This window comes from Pygoscelis adeliae, unplaced genomic scaffold (assembly GCF_000699105.1).
Source record: "Pygoscelis adeliae isolate BGI_AS28 unplaced genomic scaffold, ASM69910v1 Scaffold154, whole genome shotgun sequence".
In the NCBI taxonomy this organism is placed as follows: Eukaryota; Metazoa; Chordata; class Aves; order Sphenisciformes; family Spheniscidae; genus Pygoscelis; species Pygoscelis adeliae.
This window is the reverse complement of record NW_008825113.1, coordinates 500,605-517,884: the sequence shown is the minus strand read 5'-3', so window position 1 is coordinate 517,884 and position 17,280 is coordinate 500,605. Positions and strand designations below refer to the sequence as shown.

Here is a 17,280-nt window from a genome sequence, read left to right as displayed (position 1 = left end):
CATCCAGATCATTGATAAAGATACTGAAGAAGACCAGCCCCAAAACTGAGCCCTGGGGAACACCACTCGTGACCGGCCGCCAACTGGATTTAATTCCATTCACCACAACTCTTTGGGCCTGGGCATCCAGCCAGTTTTTTACCCAGCGAAGAGTACACCTGTCCAAGCCATGAGCAGCCAGTTTCTCCAGGAGAATGCTGTGGGAAATGGTGTCAAAGGCTTTACTAAAGTCTAGGTAGACAACATCCACAGCCTCTCCCTCATCCACTAAGTGGGTCACCTTGTCATAGAAGGAGATCAGATTGGTCAAGCAGGACCTGCCTTTCATAAACCCGTGCTGGCTGGGCCTGAGTGCCTGGTTGTCCTGTATGTGCCATGTGATGGCACTCAGGATGATCTGCTCCATAACCTTCCCTGGTAGTGAGGTCAGACTGACAGGCCTGTAGTTCCCCAGATCCTCCTTCCGGCCCTTCTTCTAGATGGGCGTCACATTTGCTAACCTAAAAAAAAGGGCTTTAAACAAAAAATCCCTCTGAATCAACTGCTTCATGTGTGAGGTTTTTCATCCCTCCGTGAAAGCGTATTTAATTGGTTTGTATACTTGGTGACTCACCAAATCAGATACCCCGTTTATCCCATTATTTCTTGCGTTGGTCTGCTTTTTTCAAAATGGACAAAAGGCAGGACACCTTTTTGTGAGGCAGAAGTCTCTTTGATGGTATGTTTTGTTACAATATGAAATAAAAAGTTGAACAGGATGGAAAATAAAGTGTCATTCTCAAACAAATGTAGTGAAGTGAGCCTGGATATTACTTTTGATGAAAGATGATATGGTAGAAAATGATCGTGTAAATTAATCATGAAACTTCCTTCCCTCAGATGCCAACTTGAGAGTTCTGCATTCCTTTCCCTCACCCTGATTGAAACATACACTCCAAAGGCAGCATGCTTTTCTACCTTGTAGCAATATGTGCTTTACACAGCCGGTACAGGTTTATTGTTTGGTGTTACTCTTGGCTAAACCTTGTAGTGATGCTGCATTTTTAAAATGTATTGTTCTCTCTCTAATGCGGACCACAAAGATACTACACAGGCTATGAAAAGCACACTGACACCAAAGCTTTATACAGCAGATCTCTGTATGTAACTTCACTGCAGTTGAAGTATGGCCAGGTCAATTTTTGGAGCACACTGCAAGTGTCTCTGCACAGCTGTGTGACCTGTAAGGTGAATAATTCTGAGGTTATGCCAAAGCAGTTGTTGTGAGCAGATGATAAAAGTGATGTAGGGAGAGACACAAGTGTAAAGTTCCATTGCCTGTAGCCAATATCATAATAGTATAAGTGTTAAGATTTGTTATTGACTTAAATTCTCTATTTTGGTCTCCAGTTTATCCATCCTCTTTACTTCCTGTAGGACACAGCTTTTCAGGGTCACTGAGACTGATAGAAGAGATTTCGTATTCCCATGCACCAGCGACGGCTTGTGCCAGGGGCAGGTGTTAGACTCTCCCTGCTGAGGGCTGGATTCCAGCCTTGGATTGGCCAAACATAATCATAGTGTCTGGGGATCTCATGGTATGAAAATTTGTGGATTGCCAGCTTATCCCACAATGGTGGTTTGAAACCCTAAATGATTAGTGTTCCTGAAATCTCAGGATGATATACCAAAATAAAGATGATTGTATTGCTTTCAAACCTCAGGTATCGTCACTGAAAAGGGCCTCCGAGAAGAGGTCCCTCCTGTTCTGCAGCACCATATACTGAAAGTGGCTTTGGAACTTCCTGCAAATAAATTTGCCTGGTTCAGAGTACAGGTAAGAGACTTCAAGGCAGATTTACGTTTCTTTGGCCGGTTGTCCTCAAATCTTTACATCCGGTACTGCCTAGTTTTAAACTAGTCCCAGTCCAGTTGTTTTAGGAGGCGACCCTTTTGTAAAACCAGTAGGAATTATAGTCTTAGCATTAGTGAAGAATCCCTTCTGAGCTGAAAAGTTTTTCTACAAGGACAGAAATTTTTGCCTCTCTGAAGAGGGCTGGACAAGGTTCCTTCACCTCTTCTTGTCCTTGGAGTGGGGCAAGAGTGAGAGTTTGCTGGTTTCCACTTCTCTGGAAAGCCTGAGATTTCAGACCAAGGAAATGAGCTGCTGATGGGAGCCATCCCACCCATTCCCAGGAAGATTTTGGCATTTGTTAAGGCTGTCCCTCCTTTTCATAATTACTGGAAACCTTCAGGGCCCCTGCTCTCTTATTTACTGCAGGCCTGTAAAGTGAGAGAGCTGTAGAGAGCCTGCTCTTCATGTCTGGAGAAAAGAGTGGGCCTAGCTTTGGGGGAAAGCAGAGAGACCCACGGGTGTTGTGACTGTGACCCTGCCTTGTAGGAGATTTTCCGTCCTTTCCAGTTGGCCATAAAGGAAAATTGAGGAGAGTTAAGAGCAAGCAAAGGAAAACCTGGAAGCGGGCAAAGAAACTAAAGTATTTACTTGTGGCTTTGCCCTTCTAGTATAGACAGATTTTATCAGAAAAAATAAAAGCCAAATCTGGCAATGTTACAGAGGGTTCCGGTTGTTAGACATCAAGTGCGAGTCAGTGAGAAAAGCAGGGGAGGTGGCTGAAGGATTGTCATTTGATGTTTAGATAGCATTCAGCATCTCTGTGACTTGCATTGTTTTCCTGTTCTTTGGGGATCAGTCTCTTAAATGATTATATTTCTTCTCCAAACAGTACTTCTAGGAAATCTGAATTCCTGGGGATAACAGAAATAGAAGTAAGATGGATGACTGGGGAGGAAGGTGGCTTTATCTTGGACCCTTGTATTAGTTGGTGTTTCTGTCACTCCTCTCTTCTTCCACTTTCCAAAAAAACATTGTACTCATCTTCCTGGCTCACTGAATGCAAAGTAGTATAAACGATCCCATTCATTTCTGGCCTTTGTAATTTTGGGCAGGTCTATAAAATAATATACTTTTATTACATATCTGCCTCAGTGCAACATAATCCTGTACAGTGTTGCTGTACCAGGGGAATTTTAATATATTTTTCTTTTAGGATGTTTCTGAGACAGAGAAGGTATCTGGTGAAAAATCAGTATTCTATTTACTGATGAAAATGTTTGTTACAAGTAACCATTCTCATCTGAAAATTTCAACCAAAAAACTGATCATCAAGGTAAGCGTTTGACCTGAAATATCAGGATATTCACTATATCCCGTTGGTCTAAAATCTCTGTGTTCTAAAATTTTTCTTAAAGCAGATACTTTTACTGCATAGTTGTGTGGCCAACAGTCACCTTTCCCATTTTCCATGACTGTTCTTGGAAATTGCTGTAAGATAACTACCTATTAGCTAAATATTCTATGAAAGTAAATGCTGTCAACTGAATTTGCTGCAACAGTTGATGAAATAGTAAGGAAAATGTCTTTAATGTTTGCCTACCCCCCCTAGGCTGAATTAATTCCGATACTGTAATAAACTGCTGTAGTTTGTACCTGTAAAGGTGTTGACATTGATCAAGAAGAGATTATTTTTGATCTTTCTTTTTTATCGTTGTTTATTTGATCTGTACTTCATCACTCTAGCCTTCCTAAAGCCTTAGCTAGTTTGCTCTGGCCTTGCAAAATAGTCTTGTTTGTTACAGTCTGATACAAGCTCTGTTGCAAGGAGTACTTTTGTCTTAAAAATGAATTAAGATTCCCTTCTGTGCATTTAAATAAGTCATCTGACTTTTCGGAAGTGCTGATCAACTACAAATCTCATGAGGGCACCAGCGGCTGTCAGTTCTAGTATCTTTTTAAAACTGGGCATCTTTTAGCTATCTAAGTAGGGGTAGAGACCTATATTAAAAACAAACCCAACCAAACCATGTACCCCCCAAGAGAAAATCCAAAAAGCTGTTCGAAGCCCTGAACAGGGCTCCTCGTGCAGTGTCCCATAGTAATAGTGGCATACCAGTTTGTAGACAGCTTTGTGCATTTAATTTCTGCATTTAGCTTCAATCACAGGGTGCAATTGTAATGTCCAAACCACTACACCAAAGTTACAGTGATTGAATTAGGTTTTAGTTGCCCTTGATCCCTGGAAGGGATTAAAGGCAGGTTAACTTTGTCTCGCAGTAATGAGTATCTCAATCAAAAGCTACCCAGTACAGTTTTTCTAGTGTATTTGGATTCTTTTGCTGAGTGGAGACGTGGGCTGGCTGACTCACTCTTGTTTCCTCTTTTAGATTCAGTCCATTTCGTTTTCTGTGAAGAGAATACAGGAGCAGTGAAGTTAGGGCAGTTATGTCAGCAGAAAGGCTGCTAAGAATAGATGTTAATGAGTGTGTTTTGCTTATTTTTCAACACAGTGCCATATAATCGGAAGGCATGTTTTTGGATTTCACATTCTGTTCCTGCCTGTTTTTGTGAGAGCTACAAGTGTATTTCTATTCCAAAAATAGTTAATTATTTAAAAATGAACCCTTTTTTCTTCTTTTTTTCTTTCTTTAAATGAATTATCCTGTCAGATTCATGTAAGCAGCAGTGTTATTTTTAGAGCTGATGGTGGTGTACACAGAGTAAATGTAGAGCAAATGAGCTGTGATAGCTTCCTTTGTATTTTGTGTGTGGGGAGAAACAAAGGCATGGATTCATCCCGCATAATTACAGTCATTTAACATAGATGCCAGAATTAGGACGCTGGTCAAGGTTTCTTCTGTTGTTGAGAGTGAGGGGCAGGTGGTTCTACCACTGTGCAGTTCAGATTGCCTGTCATCTGGATTGTCCTTCAGACAGCCATTCCTCCTCCTCCTCTTCTCCCTCCTTTCTTTCTTTTACAAGTTCCTAATTCAGGTGCCTCAGATAAGGGCCTGAATTTAGATAGCATGAAAGTGGGGAAAAATTTCTAAATATTTTAATACCTGTTACTTGACTGTGGTAAAATTGTTTCTACCTCATCACGCACAGCAACTGTGAGTATGCCTACGCTTCTCTCTGGACCTTGCTGTGATCACGACCCACTGTTCGTTTATTTGACTGTTTACCCATCTTCCCAACTCTTTTAAGCACAAGTAGCCTGATTTAGATTTAGTTTAGCAATGATTTTCCTTTATATTACACCAGTAGTTTTCAAAAGCCCTTCTGTAGGCTGTTTTTAAAGGTATGGCACTTTTTTTTTTTTTTTTTTTTTTTTTTTGCTGTAATGGTATAAAGACTTAACAACCCCCTTAAAGCAGTATAGCCTGCTCCCCTGAAATTATAAGAATAAGATTTACTAAGGTGGAGGGAACAAATCCTCTGTGTCCAGGCAACTTTCACCTCAGTAGGGTTTGTGCTGACTGACTGCTGACAACAGTAGGACTTGACATGGTTAGACCAAAAGTCCTGCTAGCCTTTATCCTGGCTGTTACCTTTGACTGTGCCTTAGGGGGACCTTCCTTGCCAGTGTGTGAGCGTTGTAGTAGCCCCCGTTGCAGGGGACACATCTGGTATTTCAGGCCGCGTGATGGGACAGGGGGGACACTAGCTCTGTTGAAGCCGTCCAACGTAAGGCTCTTTTGCAGGCTGGGGCCAGCGAGATGGATTGGCCCTGGCTGTGGCTCTGTGCTGCAGCCGTCTCTCTTCCTCTGTGTGCCTGCACCATAGGCCTTTAGCAATGAAGCAGCAGAGAGGCTGCTGCAGTGAGCAGCACTGTGGGTGGCACAATGGCCTCTCAATCCGGTGCATACTGCCCCGGCATGTGTTGAAGCAGGTTCCTGAGCCCTGAGAGCTTGTAGAAGTCTCGTATTCCAAATGCATGGGAATGAATGTTCATAGCGAGATCCCCATGTGCTCGTTGCCCAGTCTGGTCGATAGGTGTTTGCAGCATACTTGAATGGGGCGCATATGGGGTCCATCCCATACGCGTGGTCAGTGTGAGGGCAGGAACCAAGTGGAGTTGTATTGGGTTTGTGCTGCAGACAGCAGGTGAGAGGAGGAGAGGCTCTGAGAAGACAGGAGCAGAAAGAAGTTGCTCTCAGCTGATTTTTCCCAGTTGTGAGAGAGCAAGCCATATTTTGCCTCTTACTTTGGTCATTCTTAAAGCCCTCCTTTCTCTGCCCCAGGACTGCTTCTTGCCCTTTTCCTACAGCGCCTGTGTGTGTCTGGCAAAGCTCAGCGGGTTTTATTTGTCACCTGTAACGTAGTCATGCCTCACCTGTCACTGCTCTTGCTGAGAGAGCAGTAAGTAAAACAGCTGTGATGAAGACACTAGGCCTTGGCCCCAGTTACGCTGAGGTCAGATGATACAGTCTTGGGAGATTTTGTTTTAAAAAATGCATTCAGTTTTACCCTCTGTTACGCAGTTAGAGTGGCCGTGGTGAGTGGGAATAAGGCCTCTTGAACTGAGGGGGTGAGAATGACATATATTTCTTTTCATCATCCTGCTCTTCCTTTTTTCTTTCCAAGGAGAAGAAAACATGAAGTTGCTATACAAAAAGATCTGTGCTTTTGGGGGGTTTTGTATTTTAGGTTTGGTTGGGTTTTTTTTTTAAACCCCCCCCCCCCCCCCCCCCCCCCCCCCCCCCCCCCCCCCCCCCCCCCCCCCCCCCCCCCCCCCCCCCCCCCCCCCCCCCCCCCCCCCCCCCCCCCCCCCCCCCCCCCCCCCCCCCCCCCCCCCCCCCCCCCCCCTTTGGTTTTCTGCACAGGTTTTATGTGACAGTGGAGTGTTTGAGTACACGTGGAAGGAACTTTCAGTTTGGCTGGAACACTTGGATAATACAAAAGAAGACAAAAAGGAAGCAGTGATTCAATTTTTGGAAAGGGTAACAACTGTTCAAATTAGCTGGATAAACAATGCCAAGAATAGCATTAATGGAAACTAATTACTTTGTTGCTATTGTTGAGAAACCTGTCAAAGATCAGTGAATGAATTCTGAGAAAAGCAATGTTTGTAATTCTTTATACAGAGGTGACATCTTTCTTGTCTTGGGTGGGAGGACAGTGAAATGATTTGGAGGAAAATTAAATCCAGAAGGATAAGTTGTTATTACAGCATTATTGATATAAGGGTAGAATGTTGTGTGGGGGGATAGCTCTTATATCCTCTTTTCTTTATGTGGCAATACCTGCCAAAATTATCAGACCTGAGTAAATTGTGATCTTTTACAAGAAAAGTTGACATTTCCTGTTTACTTTTCAGGATGTTAAATGCCCAGTGCTTCCTTTTCTTTGCAGTTTCCCCAGGGACTCAGTCTGTTGTAGCACTTCAGGTGCGCAATCGCGGTGGACATTTCTTTTTCCATCAGACCCAGTGTTCTATGTACAGCAGTAACCATAGGCAGATTCCTGCAGAAGTATATGGAAGTTGTCCTCCTAAAACTTTCCCAGCTTTCTTAACAACATACGGTTCCTGTAGACTTAATAGCCTGTGTACTTACATTTCTCTCTCAACCTTTGTTAACAGATCCTGTTGAAACTGGTGACAAACCCCTATGCATATACAGATAAAGCAGCAGACCTTGTTCAGGAAGCCAGTATGCTCCAAGTTAATATGTTTAAACAAGACTCTGATAACGTCAGCATCCCCATCTCTCACATTGACGGTATGTGGTGATTCCCTCAACAGCAGAGAATTCCAAGACTTTGTGCTAAATTTTCTAGCCCTAATCTGCAAACTGATAACTGTAGAAATCCTGCTTAAGTAAGAACCTACAGGATTCAGCCTTCCCGTTGTATTTAGCATCAGAAGTCTGAATTGCAAAGTTACCACTTCACCCCCAAAAGTAATTTCTGATGCAGTTACGCAGTTTTAATAGTGTTTTAAACCTCTCTTCAGGCTCCTGCAGCAGCATTTTCTAACTAAAATGAAAACTATTACAGTTCCTCTCCCTGGGGCTGCTCATATCTGTTCATCCAGGAGGAAAGGGCTGGGGTGCCCAGGGAACTTTCTTACTCTCAGGCACACGGCTGGAATTCTGCTGCTCCTGCTTTCTGGGACCAGTCACAGCCCTACTGCAGACAAAGAAAAATTCTGCAGATGTGGACACTTGGACAACTTAACCGTGTGCTAGCTGTTCTGCTATAACAGTCCATGCATAGGATTTTGCAGTACATAAATGTAGGATGATTGAGGTAGTTTAACACTCAGTACCAGATGGATCAGTTGCCTTGAGTTGACTGCATTAGAGATGTAATGCCAGCCATGGAATACACGGTATCTTCTTCGTATGTTAAAGCTGTCTTTGACTCTTTCGTGACCAAGATTTGGTTCTCTGGCCATATAGAGCTGAGAAGCTCTTCCAAGGACTGCTCAGGATGTTCTTTGAATGGGGAAGTGGCTGCTTCCTTCATACTTTCCCATACACATTTCCTGTCACTGTTATGCTCTGATAGTCCTTACCTAATGCCGTGATGATACAGTAAGTGATGCGCCTCTTCCCTTCCCTTACTTCTGTCAGCTGGACAGCAGTGTTGAAAGGCAAAAAGTAAAGTTAAGCACACAGTAGGAGACAGTGATTTTTACAGTTGCATTTACTGTTGCATTGCTAGACAGATGTGTCTTTCATCCTTTTTTCTGCTTTGGGAATTGAGAAGCTGCCTTGTATTCCTGGAGGGTTGGATTCTACCTCCGTTGTTTTCTAGTTAGTCTGAATCCTCTGCTTACGCTTTTTTTTCTTCGCTTAATAGATGTCCTGGATATGGTGGATGTCCTAATTGAGGGCAGCGATGGCTTAGATGAAGAAATTGGGTTCACTTTAAATGAAGACATGATTATCCAAACATTTCCATTCAGTGCTGTTGTCCCTGCTGCATTAGAAGCCAGGAATATACTGTTGCTTCAGACTGAAAATGGAACAGGTACAGACACTTTTGTTTCTATATATCGTCTATGCCCATGGAGTGGAAGTGGGATCATTCTTACCCAATGAGCTCTTCGAGACATTTTATTATCTTCATTGCAAGCAGAAGGAGGTGCAGATCCATGGTGTTCCCCGCTTACGAGAGGCGTTAAAGCTTATGAGGTGCTTCTGTCCTTTTTTCCTGTCCCTAAAGAAGCTCGCTCTTGGTTTCTTGAGTAGGGAAAATAGATGGAAATGTAGGCATTCTGTAAACTGCCATTGACTTTAGGGAGCTCCTACTGTGGGAAAACAAACTTGCTCAGGTTAGAAAAAGAGAGCCCACTTTCCCCCTATGAGATGCAGGGAAGTGGAGGAGGAGAATGACCCCAGGCTCTGAGTACAGTATAGAGGTGACGGAGGAGCAGTGCAGAGACACTGTCCCTGCATGGACAGTCTTGGCCTGGAAGCAGTTGCGCTTCAATAACAGAGTGTTTTAAGCACAGAGAATGCAGATCATGAGAAGAAGGTGGTTTCAATGGCTGTAGACAGCTCTTCCACTGAGACCAGTCAATAGGGGAGAGAGGACTGGATTGTTGAATAGAAAATGGATGTGTTTCCCAAAGAAAACTTCTTCAGGGGTGAATGTTGCAAAGTTTTACGACCTCCTTGAGGAAAGGATTTGGTGGAGTGAGGAGTCACAGGGGCAGCAGTTGGCCTCAGAGCAGGATTTGCCAACCCCACAGCACCTCATTAGGTCCTATGTATATTTGGCTGTTGAGTAGCACCTGGGGTGGGACTGAAAGTCCCAGTTCTGAAAGAAAATCCTCCATATTCAACCAGTGCATGTTAACCTGGGTGTGTTCCCCCCAGTACAAATCAGTTCTCCTCTTTGGTGATGCTTGGCTGGGGTCCTTATCCATCAAAATACAGACAAATTTAGCACAACACAGTAAAGGCAGAGTTAGTTTTATGCTTGTCTGGAAGGAAGCAGGCCAACCTGAGCATGTACCTTAAAGTGGGGTGATTATTTACTTCAACAAGGACTACTGTATGGAGGATTTTTCCAGATACCTCAGTGGGTCAGGAACACTTGTCTAGTTTAACACAAACACCTTTTAATCCTGTTCAGTGCTTTTCTAAATGATGCTATATGGCCTTTTGCCCAGGTCTTAAGGAAAGAGGGTTGCCCTAGTGTCTGTGCTCATGCAGATTACTTCCTGTCAACAGAAGTTTCTTTTTTTATTTTGCTTTTCTAGGAGCACACATCGTGGAGTATCTTGTTGCTGTTTTCACTGAGCTCCTGCACTCTCAGAGAGAACCCCTTGCCCTCTGCTTGATGTTCCAGCTCTATGATAAAGATCTGCAGTCCCTGAAAGTTTCTAAGTATCCTCAGCTCTACCAATTTAACCAGTACTATAAACTCTGGATACCCCAGCAAGCTCAGGAGCCTGTGGTATGGAATACCTGAAGTCACTTGAATGCTTGAGCCAGTATTACTGTAAAACCTCAAAGTGTATAAAGGTTACGTTTCCATCAGAAGTGCATTTACATTAAGCTAATTCTGTATTGCTTCTTGATCACATTGGGACACAAATTTGCTCAAGGGCTTTTCTCTAATGGCACAAGTAGTCTGTGCTGTGGTTGGGAAGTGAAGCTGGGGCTCAAGGGTTGTACGCAATCACCCAGACTGCAGCTCCTCATCAGGCACAGTGTAGCATAATGTGTAATGTGGCCCAAGGAACCAGTTTACAGTGGCTGGAGTTCACCCAGGTATGGGTTGGGAATGCGTGGACCAGCTGTGCTAGGGTTTGCTGTGTTTTTCTATTAGCCTAGCAGTGACCATGTGCAGATTTGCCATGGGACAGCTTTGACTAGCTCTGTGATAGCAGGACTGTACACGTATGCTCCTGGAGCTTTAGTCCCGCTTTTAGCGCAGAACTCATTTCAAAACAGAGGTAGCTAAAGAAACTTCGATTCATACTCATCTTTATTTTTCTTCTATGTTTTTTTTCCATTTTAAACAGTTTAAAAAACGCAAAGAGGTGTGCAAAGAACCTGCTGTGGTCCTGGATTCTGTATTTACCACTTCGCTAAAGAAAGCCTATGAGGGAGGAAGCAGTACCTTACTGGAAGACGATATCCAGACAAAATTGAGAGACTTGGCTGCCCAGCTCCCACCTGAACAGCTTTTGTTAGGAGTAAAGCATGTGTTGCTATACCTGAAATCCACAGTGGAGAACTTTGGCAATGTAAGAACAGTATTGTGATGGTATTGCAGGTTTGTTTGTTTTATTTTAATGCAGCAAGTACAAATGATTGGCTGCTAAAACTTAAGGATCCAGTTCTGCAGCTTTTTCACGTACTTGGCTCTCACTGAGGCTATAGAGCACCAGACAAACCTGCACCTAATTTGGAAAAAAAAGTCTATCTTTCTAATTGTTGAGGAGTCTTGGATTTACTTTGCATGGGTTCCCTTACCGATCTGTGCGTAGTACAAATAAACTCTAGATTTTAATCCAGCTTCTGGGTCTCCATAAGAAGCCTCTCCAGAGAGTGAAATTCATTGGCCTGTGTTACACCAAAAGTTGCAGTATAGATGAAAATCTATAAATATTTATTTGGCATCCTAAGACTTTTCTTAGAATCAGGTTTCTACAGAGGGGAGTGATTCCTTTCCCCAGAAAAGGCTGTAATCTAGGAAGTTCTTAGTTAATTTCTGTTCCTATCAGATAATTATCCTTCTGCTCCCATCATTCTCTTTTCTCAACTTCCAAGGTGTCTGTGTTTTCACAGCTTAGTAAAACTTCTGGTCCTCACCTTGTTGACCTCTATGTGGACCTGCTGAGCAGCTTGTTGTGCCGGGGAAATCAGATAGAGTTGGGTAATCAGCAGAAACGAGAAGAGCATCAGACTGAATCAGATCTCTTTATGGACGAGGAATCTCTGATTATAGAGGAGTCTTCAAATGACAAGGTACTAAATCCTTTGATACACAAGCCAGAAGCTCACCTGTTAGTAAACTTTGATTTGATTTATTCTCTAGGAAAATAGTCATAAGTTTTGCTGAACCATTAATTAAAGCAAATGATCTTAAACTTGAATGATTTTTGTGCGCAAATTATGTTGATGTGTTTTCACCGATCACCAAAACATGGAACTGGCTAAACGTGACAGAGAAAAGGGGATCTAGCAGGGATCAGGCTTTGTGAGTGCTGTGACTTGATAATAGTGGTGAGGATTTCTGGGATTTCAGTTAGGATTAAAATGTGTCTGTCATACGCTTGCTGTATAAGGGCTTGAATAGGATTTTACTGCTTTGTAGAAGCATTACTATAGCTTTTGCCAGGTCCTCGGAAGGGCAGGGAGTGGACAGGATATCAGACACTGTGTATTTCACAGAGTTGTATTGAATGGAAACAGGTTGATACAGAGAGATGCTGTTAAGGTCTAAGAGGAGGACTTACGAACTTTGAGCATGTGGTCCAGCAGTTAAGAAACTACTGTCTGGAGATTTGACCAAGCTGCATCATCCAGTCTCACCCCTGAGCTGGAATACGGTCAGGAAAGGTCCTGACAGAGATCACTCACCTTTGCAGAAGAAATTCTATTCCCTAAGCCTTGTGTAAAGCCTGGTTATGAAAATTATGTACTTGGAGGAGTGAATTTTTGCCCCCCTTTCATCTGTTCTGTGGATTTGTGGAGATTAGAATGGAATTGTATTGGCAAACCCCAGAATATACAGTTTTCCCCTGGAAATGTGCTTAGACATATGGAGAATGTTGAGTGAAGGTGTCCTTCCCACATCATAAATGTTGGAAGAATGGTATTTATATGCTTATAATTCATTAATATTTTTATCCTCTGACCAGTTAATAGACAATTTCATGTTCAGTAATTGTAATAAACGTACTCTGGAAAATAGACAGATGAATGATTCTTCCCCCCCCCAACTATAATTATCCATTCAGTGATATTGTTACAACCATTTGTTACAGACACTAGAAGATACACTCATGTTGATTTTCAGACATCCTACGCTGGAGAGTTGGTTTCTGGCTTTAGAACAACGTTCTCTTCCTCAGCACAGTTTAAACCCTGTCACTGTGAAGCTCCTGTCGGCTCACCTCAATTCCGGTGTGCTCCAGCTTTTGAAAACGGGTGCCCCGATGTTGCAGAGCATGGATCACAAACATGTGTTATCAAAGTATTTTGAAGCTATCACAAAAAGTGTCTTGAAAGAGCTACAGACTGCGGGGAAAGACAGAAGCCAGGTCTCTCCCAAGAAGTCTCTCCAGCTGGAGGCTCTGGAGGAGTTGCATATATATATGGCTACAGCTCAGCTGAAGGAGATCACTTTAACCATGCTGCGACTTCCTGAGATGAGCTTGACCACTCAGAAATCTGAAAAATCCCCTAAAAAAGGGAAACAATTAAGCTTCTATGGACAGATTTTGGTGCAGCTCCTCACAGAGAGCTACCAAAGGCAGCCCCAACAAGGAGAACTACTGCTGTCCACAGAACACATTAAAGCTTTGGGGATATTGATGTCCGTATCAGCCAGCAAAGATTTAGAGAAAGTTTTCCTTCAGGCTCTCCAAAGCGAGCCAGTCCTTGCACACGCAGTCAGTGCAGAGGTGCATGTTCACTGCCTTAACCAGAGGTCAGAAACCTCCCTTGCCATTGTGGGCATCCTGATGAAACACTGTAGGACTCATCTGCTGCAGTTTGAGCTGTGGTGTCTGAGCAGTGCCACTGGGAAGTACCTCAGGAAAAACATGGAGAGCTTTCTTCCACTCATTAATGTGTATTTGCAATGCAGAGACCAGTATGATTTCACTCGACCTTCCGCAGGTAAAGCCACAACTGATCCCTGGGCGTGATTTGGGAGGCCAGATTCTCAGTATAGGCTCTGCTGGCCTCAAAATCATGGATCCTCTGCACAATAAGTAGAGGTGATAAAAGTTACTTGTCTAATTTCTAATGATTCTCTGATAAACACCTCTGCAGCATAAAAGGTAAAGGACTGTAATAAAGCTTGGCAGTTAGACTGAAGCAAAGTCCTCTTACAATTCCTGTTGCACAGTTTTCTCTCTTTTGAAGCCCTTATTTAATACTTTCACAGTGCATGTGAAAATCTGTCTTCATGCTTATCTTCGTTTAGTATAGGAGGTAAAAACTTTTTCTTGGGCATAGATAGAACACTGTCTGGTGAGTGGAATGCCACAGCCATATGGTTTTGCAGAACGTAAGCTTTAACTTTTACAAGTGTAAGAGTCCAAAACTTTCTTCTAAAATAAATCTCCAAATATAGCTTCCTACAGTAATGCCTTCCTAAGCTGGCAGTCCAAAACTTTCCAAACCAACAGCAGCCTTAAATTGACAAGACTGTTAAATTTTCTACCAGCAAAACTACAAGTTGGGATTCAACTCAATGGAACAGGATCACTTTGATTTCATTTCTCTTACTGCATAGAAATGTGAATAGCAACAGAAACAGGTTGACTGTAGCGGTTGGTGGAGAAGGCTAGCTCTATCTAGAAGTTCAAGTAGTGAAAAGATCTCGTCAGCACACAGGAAGGTAGAGGATGGGAAGAGAAGGGGAAACCGCTATCTGACTGACTTGATTTATAAGGTACCTGTTAGCTATCTGTTGATCATAGAATCATAGAATAGTTTGGGTTGGAAGGGACCTCTAAAGGTCATCTAGTCCAACCCCCCTTTCCTTTGAGTCCAGGGTCAGAGAACTGGTAAGGTTTCATCCTTCCAGAGATGCAAGGACAAGGCTTCTTATCAGGAAGTTGTCCCTCTTTTGAAGGTCTGCATTGTTTGCCCATGTCTAATTGTTTCAGCCGTGTAGCAAGTGGTTGTCTGGTACATATGCTAAATACTTCCCAATGATGCTATGGAGCAATACAGAGTGAACTTCTCTGTAGCAGATGAGCAGCTACTGTAGTATAATTTCCTGGAAACTAAGTAATCTGGGCCTTAATTAGAAAAGCGATTTGGGATTTTTGTAATTATAAGTCTATTGCTGCTTACACACTTAGATGGTGAAACCTCGGTCCCCTGCTCTCTCCCAACAGTTGTCTCAGCCGTTATACCTGTCTTGAGGAAAGCTCTGTGGAAGGAGCTCTGTGGTGTATTTCAAGACACAGAAGCATCTCACGAGACCACTGTGAAACTGCAAGTTCTTGCGAAGTTGTTACCATCTTCAGAAAGCAAAGGGCTGCGAAACCTTATTGACCAGCTTCCTGCTGCTCTTGAGAAAGCAGAAAATAATGAGAGGTAGGCAAATCCAGTTGCCCTGTTTCAGGACTAGGTTTGTCCCATAAAGCATTGTGATAGATAGGCATGAATGCAAATATTGTGAGCAATAATAGCATCCTCTCCTCAGAGAATCTGTCACTTTAACCTTTGGCTGCAAGACCTCTTCAGCATATACAAAAAGGATGTTATAACATTAAAAAATAAATAAATATCTTTCTGCAGTTGGACAGTGGCAGATGCCATATCTAGAGTACTTGAAAACTCTGAAGAGCTGCATTCCTGGAGGAGACGCCTGTTATCAGCCTGCATGAAGGGGTTAATTGTCATGTACAACAGCAGTAAAGATGAAAGCAAGCAAGAAGTGGAGAGGTCCATGCTGCTGAGGCTAGAAGAGTTATTGGTGAGACTTCTTTTTATATGCATTGCCAGAATATGATGTACGTATGTGTTATTGTGCTCTCGTAGCTTGGGTAAATATAGATCGGACTTTATTTTCTGTTTTATAGATTGTGGCTTCTATGGGCTTTTAATAGCTTTTACAGTGTTAACTTGGCCCTGCTAATCCTTTATAAGAAGAGCACTTTTGAGTTGTTCTTGATGATGGCTTTCTGCTAACAGTCCCCTTTGAAAATCAGAGTTTGAGGTGTTCAGGAGTTAAAAATCAAAGGTTGCCAGTGGATGTTTTATTTAAAAAAAAAAAAAAAAAAAAAAAGTGATAGAGACCCTTCTGACAAGACCCACCTGCCATGCCTTCTGAAGTCTGTGGCAGAAATCCAGTTGATCATAGATAGAAGTCCAGACTTTGATCATAAAGAACACTGCTTGATCATTCCCTCTGTACTACTGGGTTTTTTTGTAGTTCAGTAAGGTAGGCAGATCCATGTAAGACATGCAAATGAAAGTCTCTGCAGGCAGCGAATGCCTTTGACCCCTTTATGGCTTCTGGTGAGACTCCATTTTAGGACATGACTGATTGTGCAGGATGGGAGTCTTGCAGGACCTGAGGGGCCACCTCATAGCGTTCATCCTGATGGTGTTCACAGGCCTGATAATGGTAGCACCTACCATTACTGGGACTGCTGGCATGTGCAGCTGTCAGTCTTCTTAAAACTGATTGTTGTTGTGGTTTATAGCGTTTCAGGGAAGATCAGTTTTTGTAAAGAACATGTACACCCACCTCACCCAGGTATCATATCTGTTTGCCACATGCAGAGGTTGGGTTAGCTTAAGCACATTGTAGGTACACAAAAACCTAGTACCTGAGTAGCAGTCTCTTCCTTTGACTTGCCGACTTTATTCCTTTCACGCTTGGGGAGTGTGAAGAGTTTCAAGACAGGGTTTTTTGGGACCTACAGAACAGCTTGCTTTTTAATTGCATACAGCCCATATGCTCCCTTGCTCCCAGGACCAACAAAACAAGACTTGCCGTTTCATTTGAATCAGGAGGTAGGATTGTTGTATCCAAGAGCTTTCTTCCCTGTTATCCTTTGATTGTCCCAACTGAGTGTTTGGCTTGCTCTATGTGCTAAATGTAAACATGTGTTTTTACTTACTGTGTGCACAGCGCTTTGTTGAAGAAGTGGACCCAGATGACTGGTACAGCCTTGTGAAGATGGGACTCAAGTAAGTAATTTTGAGATGCGCCATAGGTGCTGTAGGAGGTACAGTTCTGTTCACTTGGCCTTGTCCTGCATTATACTGGAAACACCCTGTCTCCCCTGAATTCAATCGGATTTGACGATGCTTCTTGTTTGTCAGGATGTGCTTTATGTCACATCCGCTGGCTTCATTGGAGCCTGAACCTGCACAACTGCAGGCAGATTTGGATTTTGTGCTCCAGTTAGCATAACTAACATAGCTAACTGGGTAGGTGGACTAGCTTCTTTTCGACCGGCATAAAGAAGCTTTATGCTCGTATAACTTCTTTTCTTTTTATTTAAGGTATTTCTTAAATACAATTCATATGAAAACAGAATCAGATCTTTCACCTCTAAATGTAAACCATTTAAATAAAAGAAATAAAAAATAGTTTAGGATAATCTTGGCTTCTGTGGAGGTAGAAGTGTTAATCTGAAGGGCTCCTGTCTGAAGGGTTAGTAGGCAAAATCCTAATCTTTTCTTGAGATGAGTGCAACTACAAGTGTGACTGTGTGTTGATTCTCTTTTCCTTTTTATAATTAGGATACCAGCATAGCTTAAAAAAAAATCAAAACAGCTCAG

At 42.7% G+C, this 17,280-nt stretch overlaps 1 protein-coding gene across 1 annotated transcript in view; it reads left to right on the top strand.

Moving 5' to 3' along the window:
• Positions 1 to 17,280, top strand: part of URB1 (URB1 ribosome biogenesis 1 homolog (S. cerevisiae)) — a 62,153-nt gene that overhangs the window by 23,894 nt on the left and 20,979 nt on the right. Inside the window, exons 15-26 of the mRNA XM_009328013.1 lie at positions 1,704 to 1,816; positions 3,048 to 3,167; positions 6,661 to 6,777; positions 7,419 to 7,557; positions 8,642 to 8,812; positions 10,050 to 10,246; positions 10,818 to 11,042; positions 11,587 to 11,766; positions 12,789 to 13,644; positions 14,877 to 15,078; positions 15,283 to 15,460; positions 16,625 to 16,683. Of these exons, the coding sequence (XP_009326288.1) occupies positions 1,704 to 1,816; positions 3,048 to 3,167; positions 6,661 to 6,777; positions 7,419 to 7,557; positions 8,642 to 8,812; positions 10,050 to 10,246; positions 10,818 to 11,042; positions 11,587 to 11,766; positions 12,789 to 13,644; positions 14,877 to 15,078; positions 15,283 to 15,460; positions 16,625 to 16,683 (2,557 nt within the window). The remainder of the gene's footprint in view (positions 1 to 1,703; positions 1,817 to 3,047; positions 3,168 to 6,660; positions 6,778 to 7,418; positions 7,558 to 8,641; positions 8,813 to 10,049; positions 10,247 to 10,817; positions 11,043 to 11,586; positions 11,767 to 12,788; positions 13,645 to 14,876; positions 15,079 to 15,282; positions 15,461 to 16,624; positions 16,684 to 17,280) is intronic.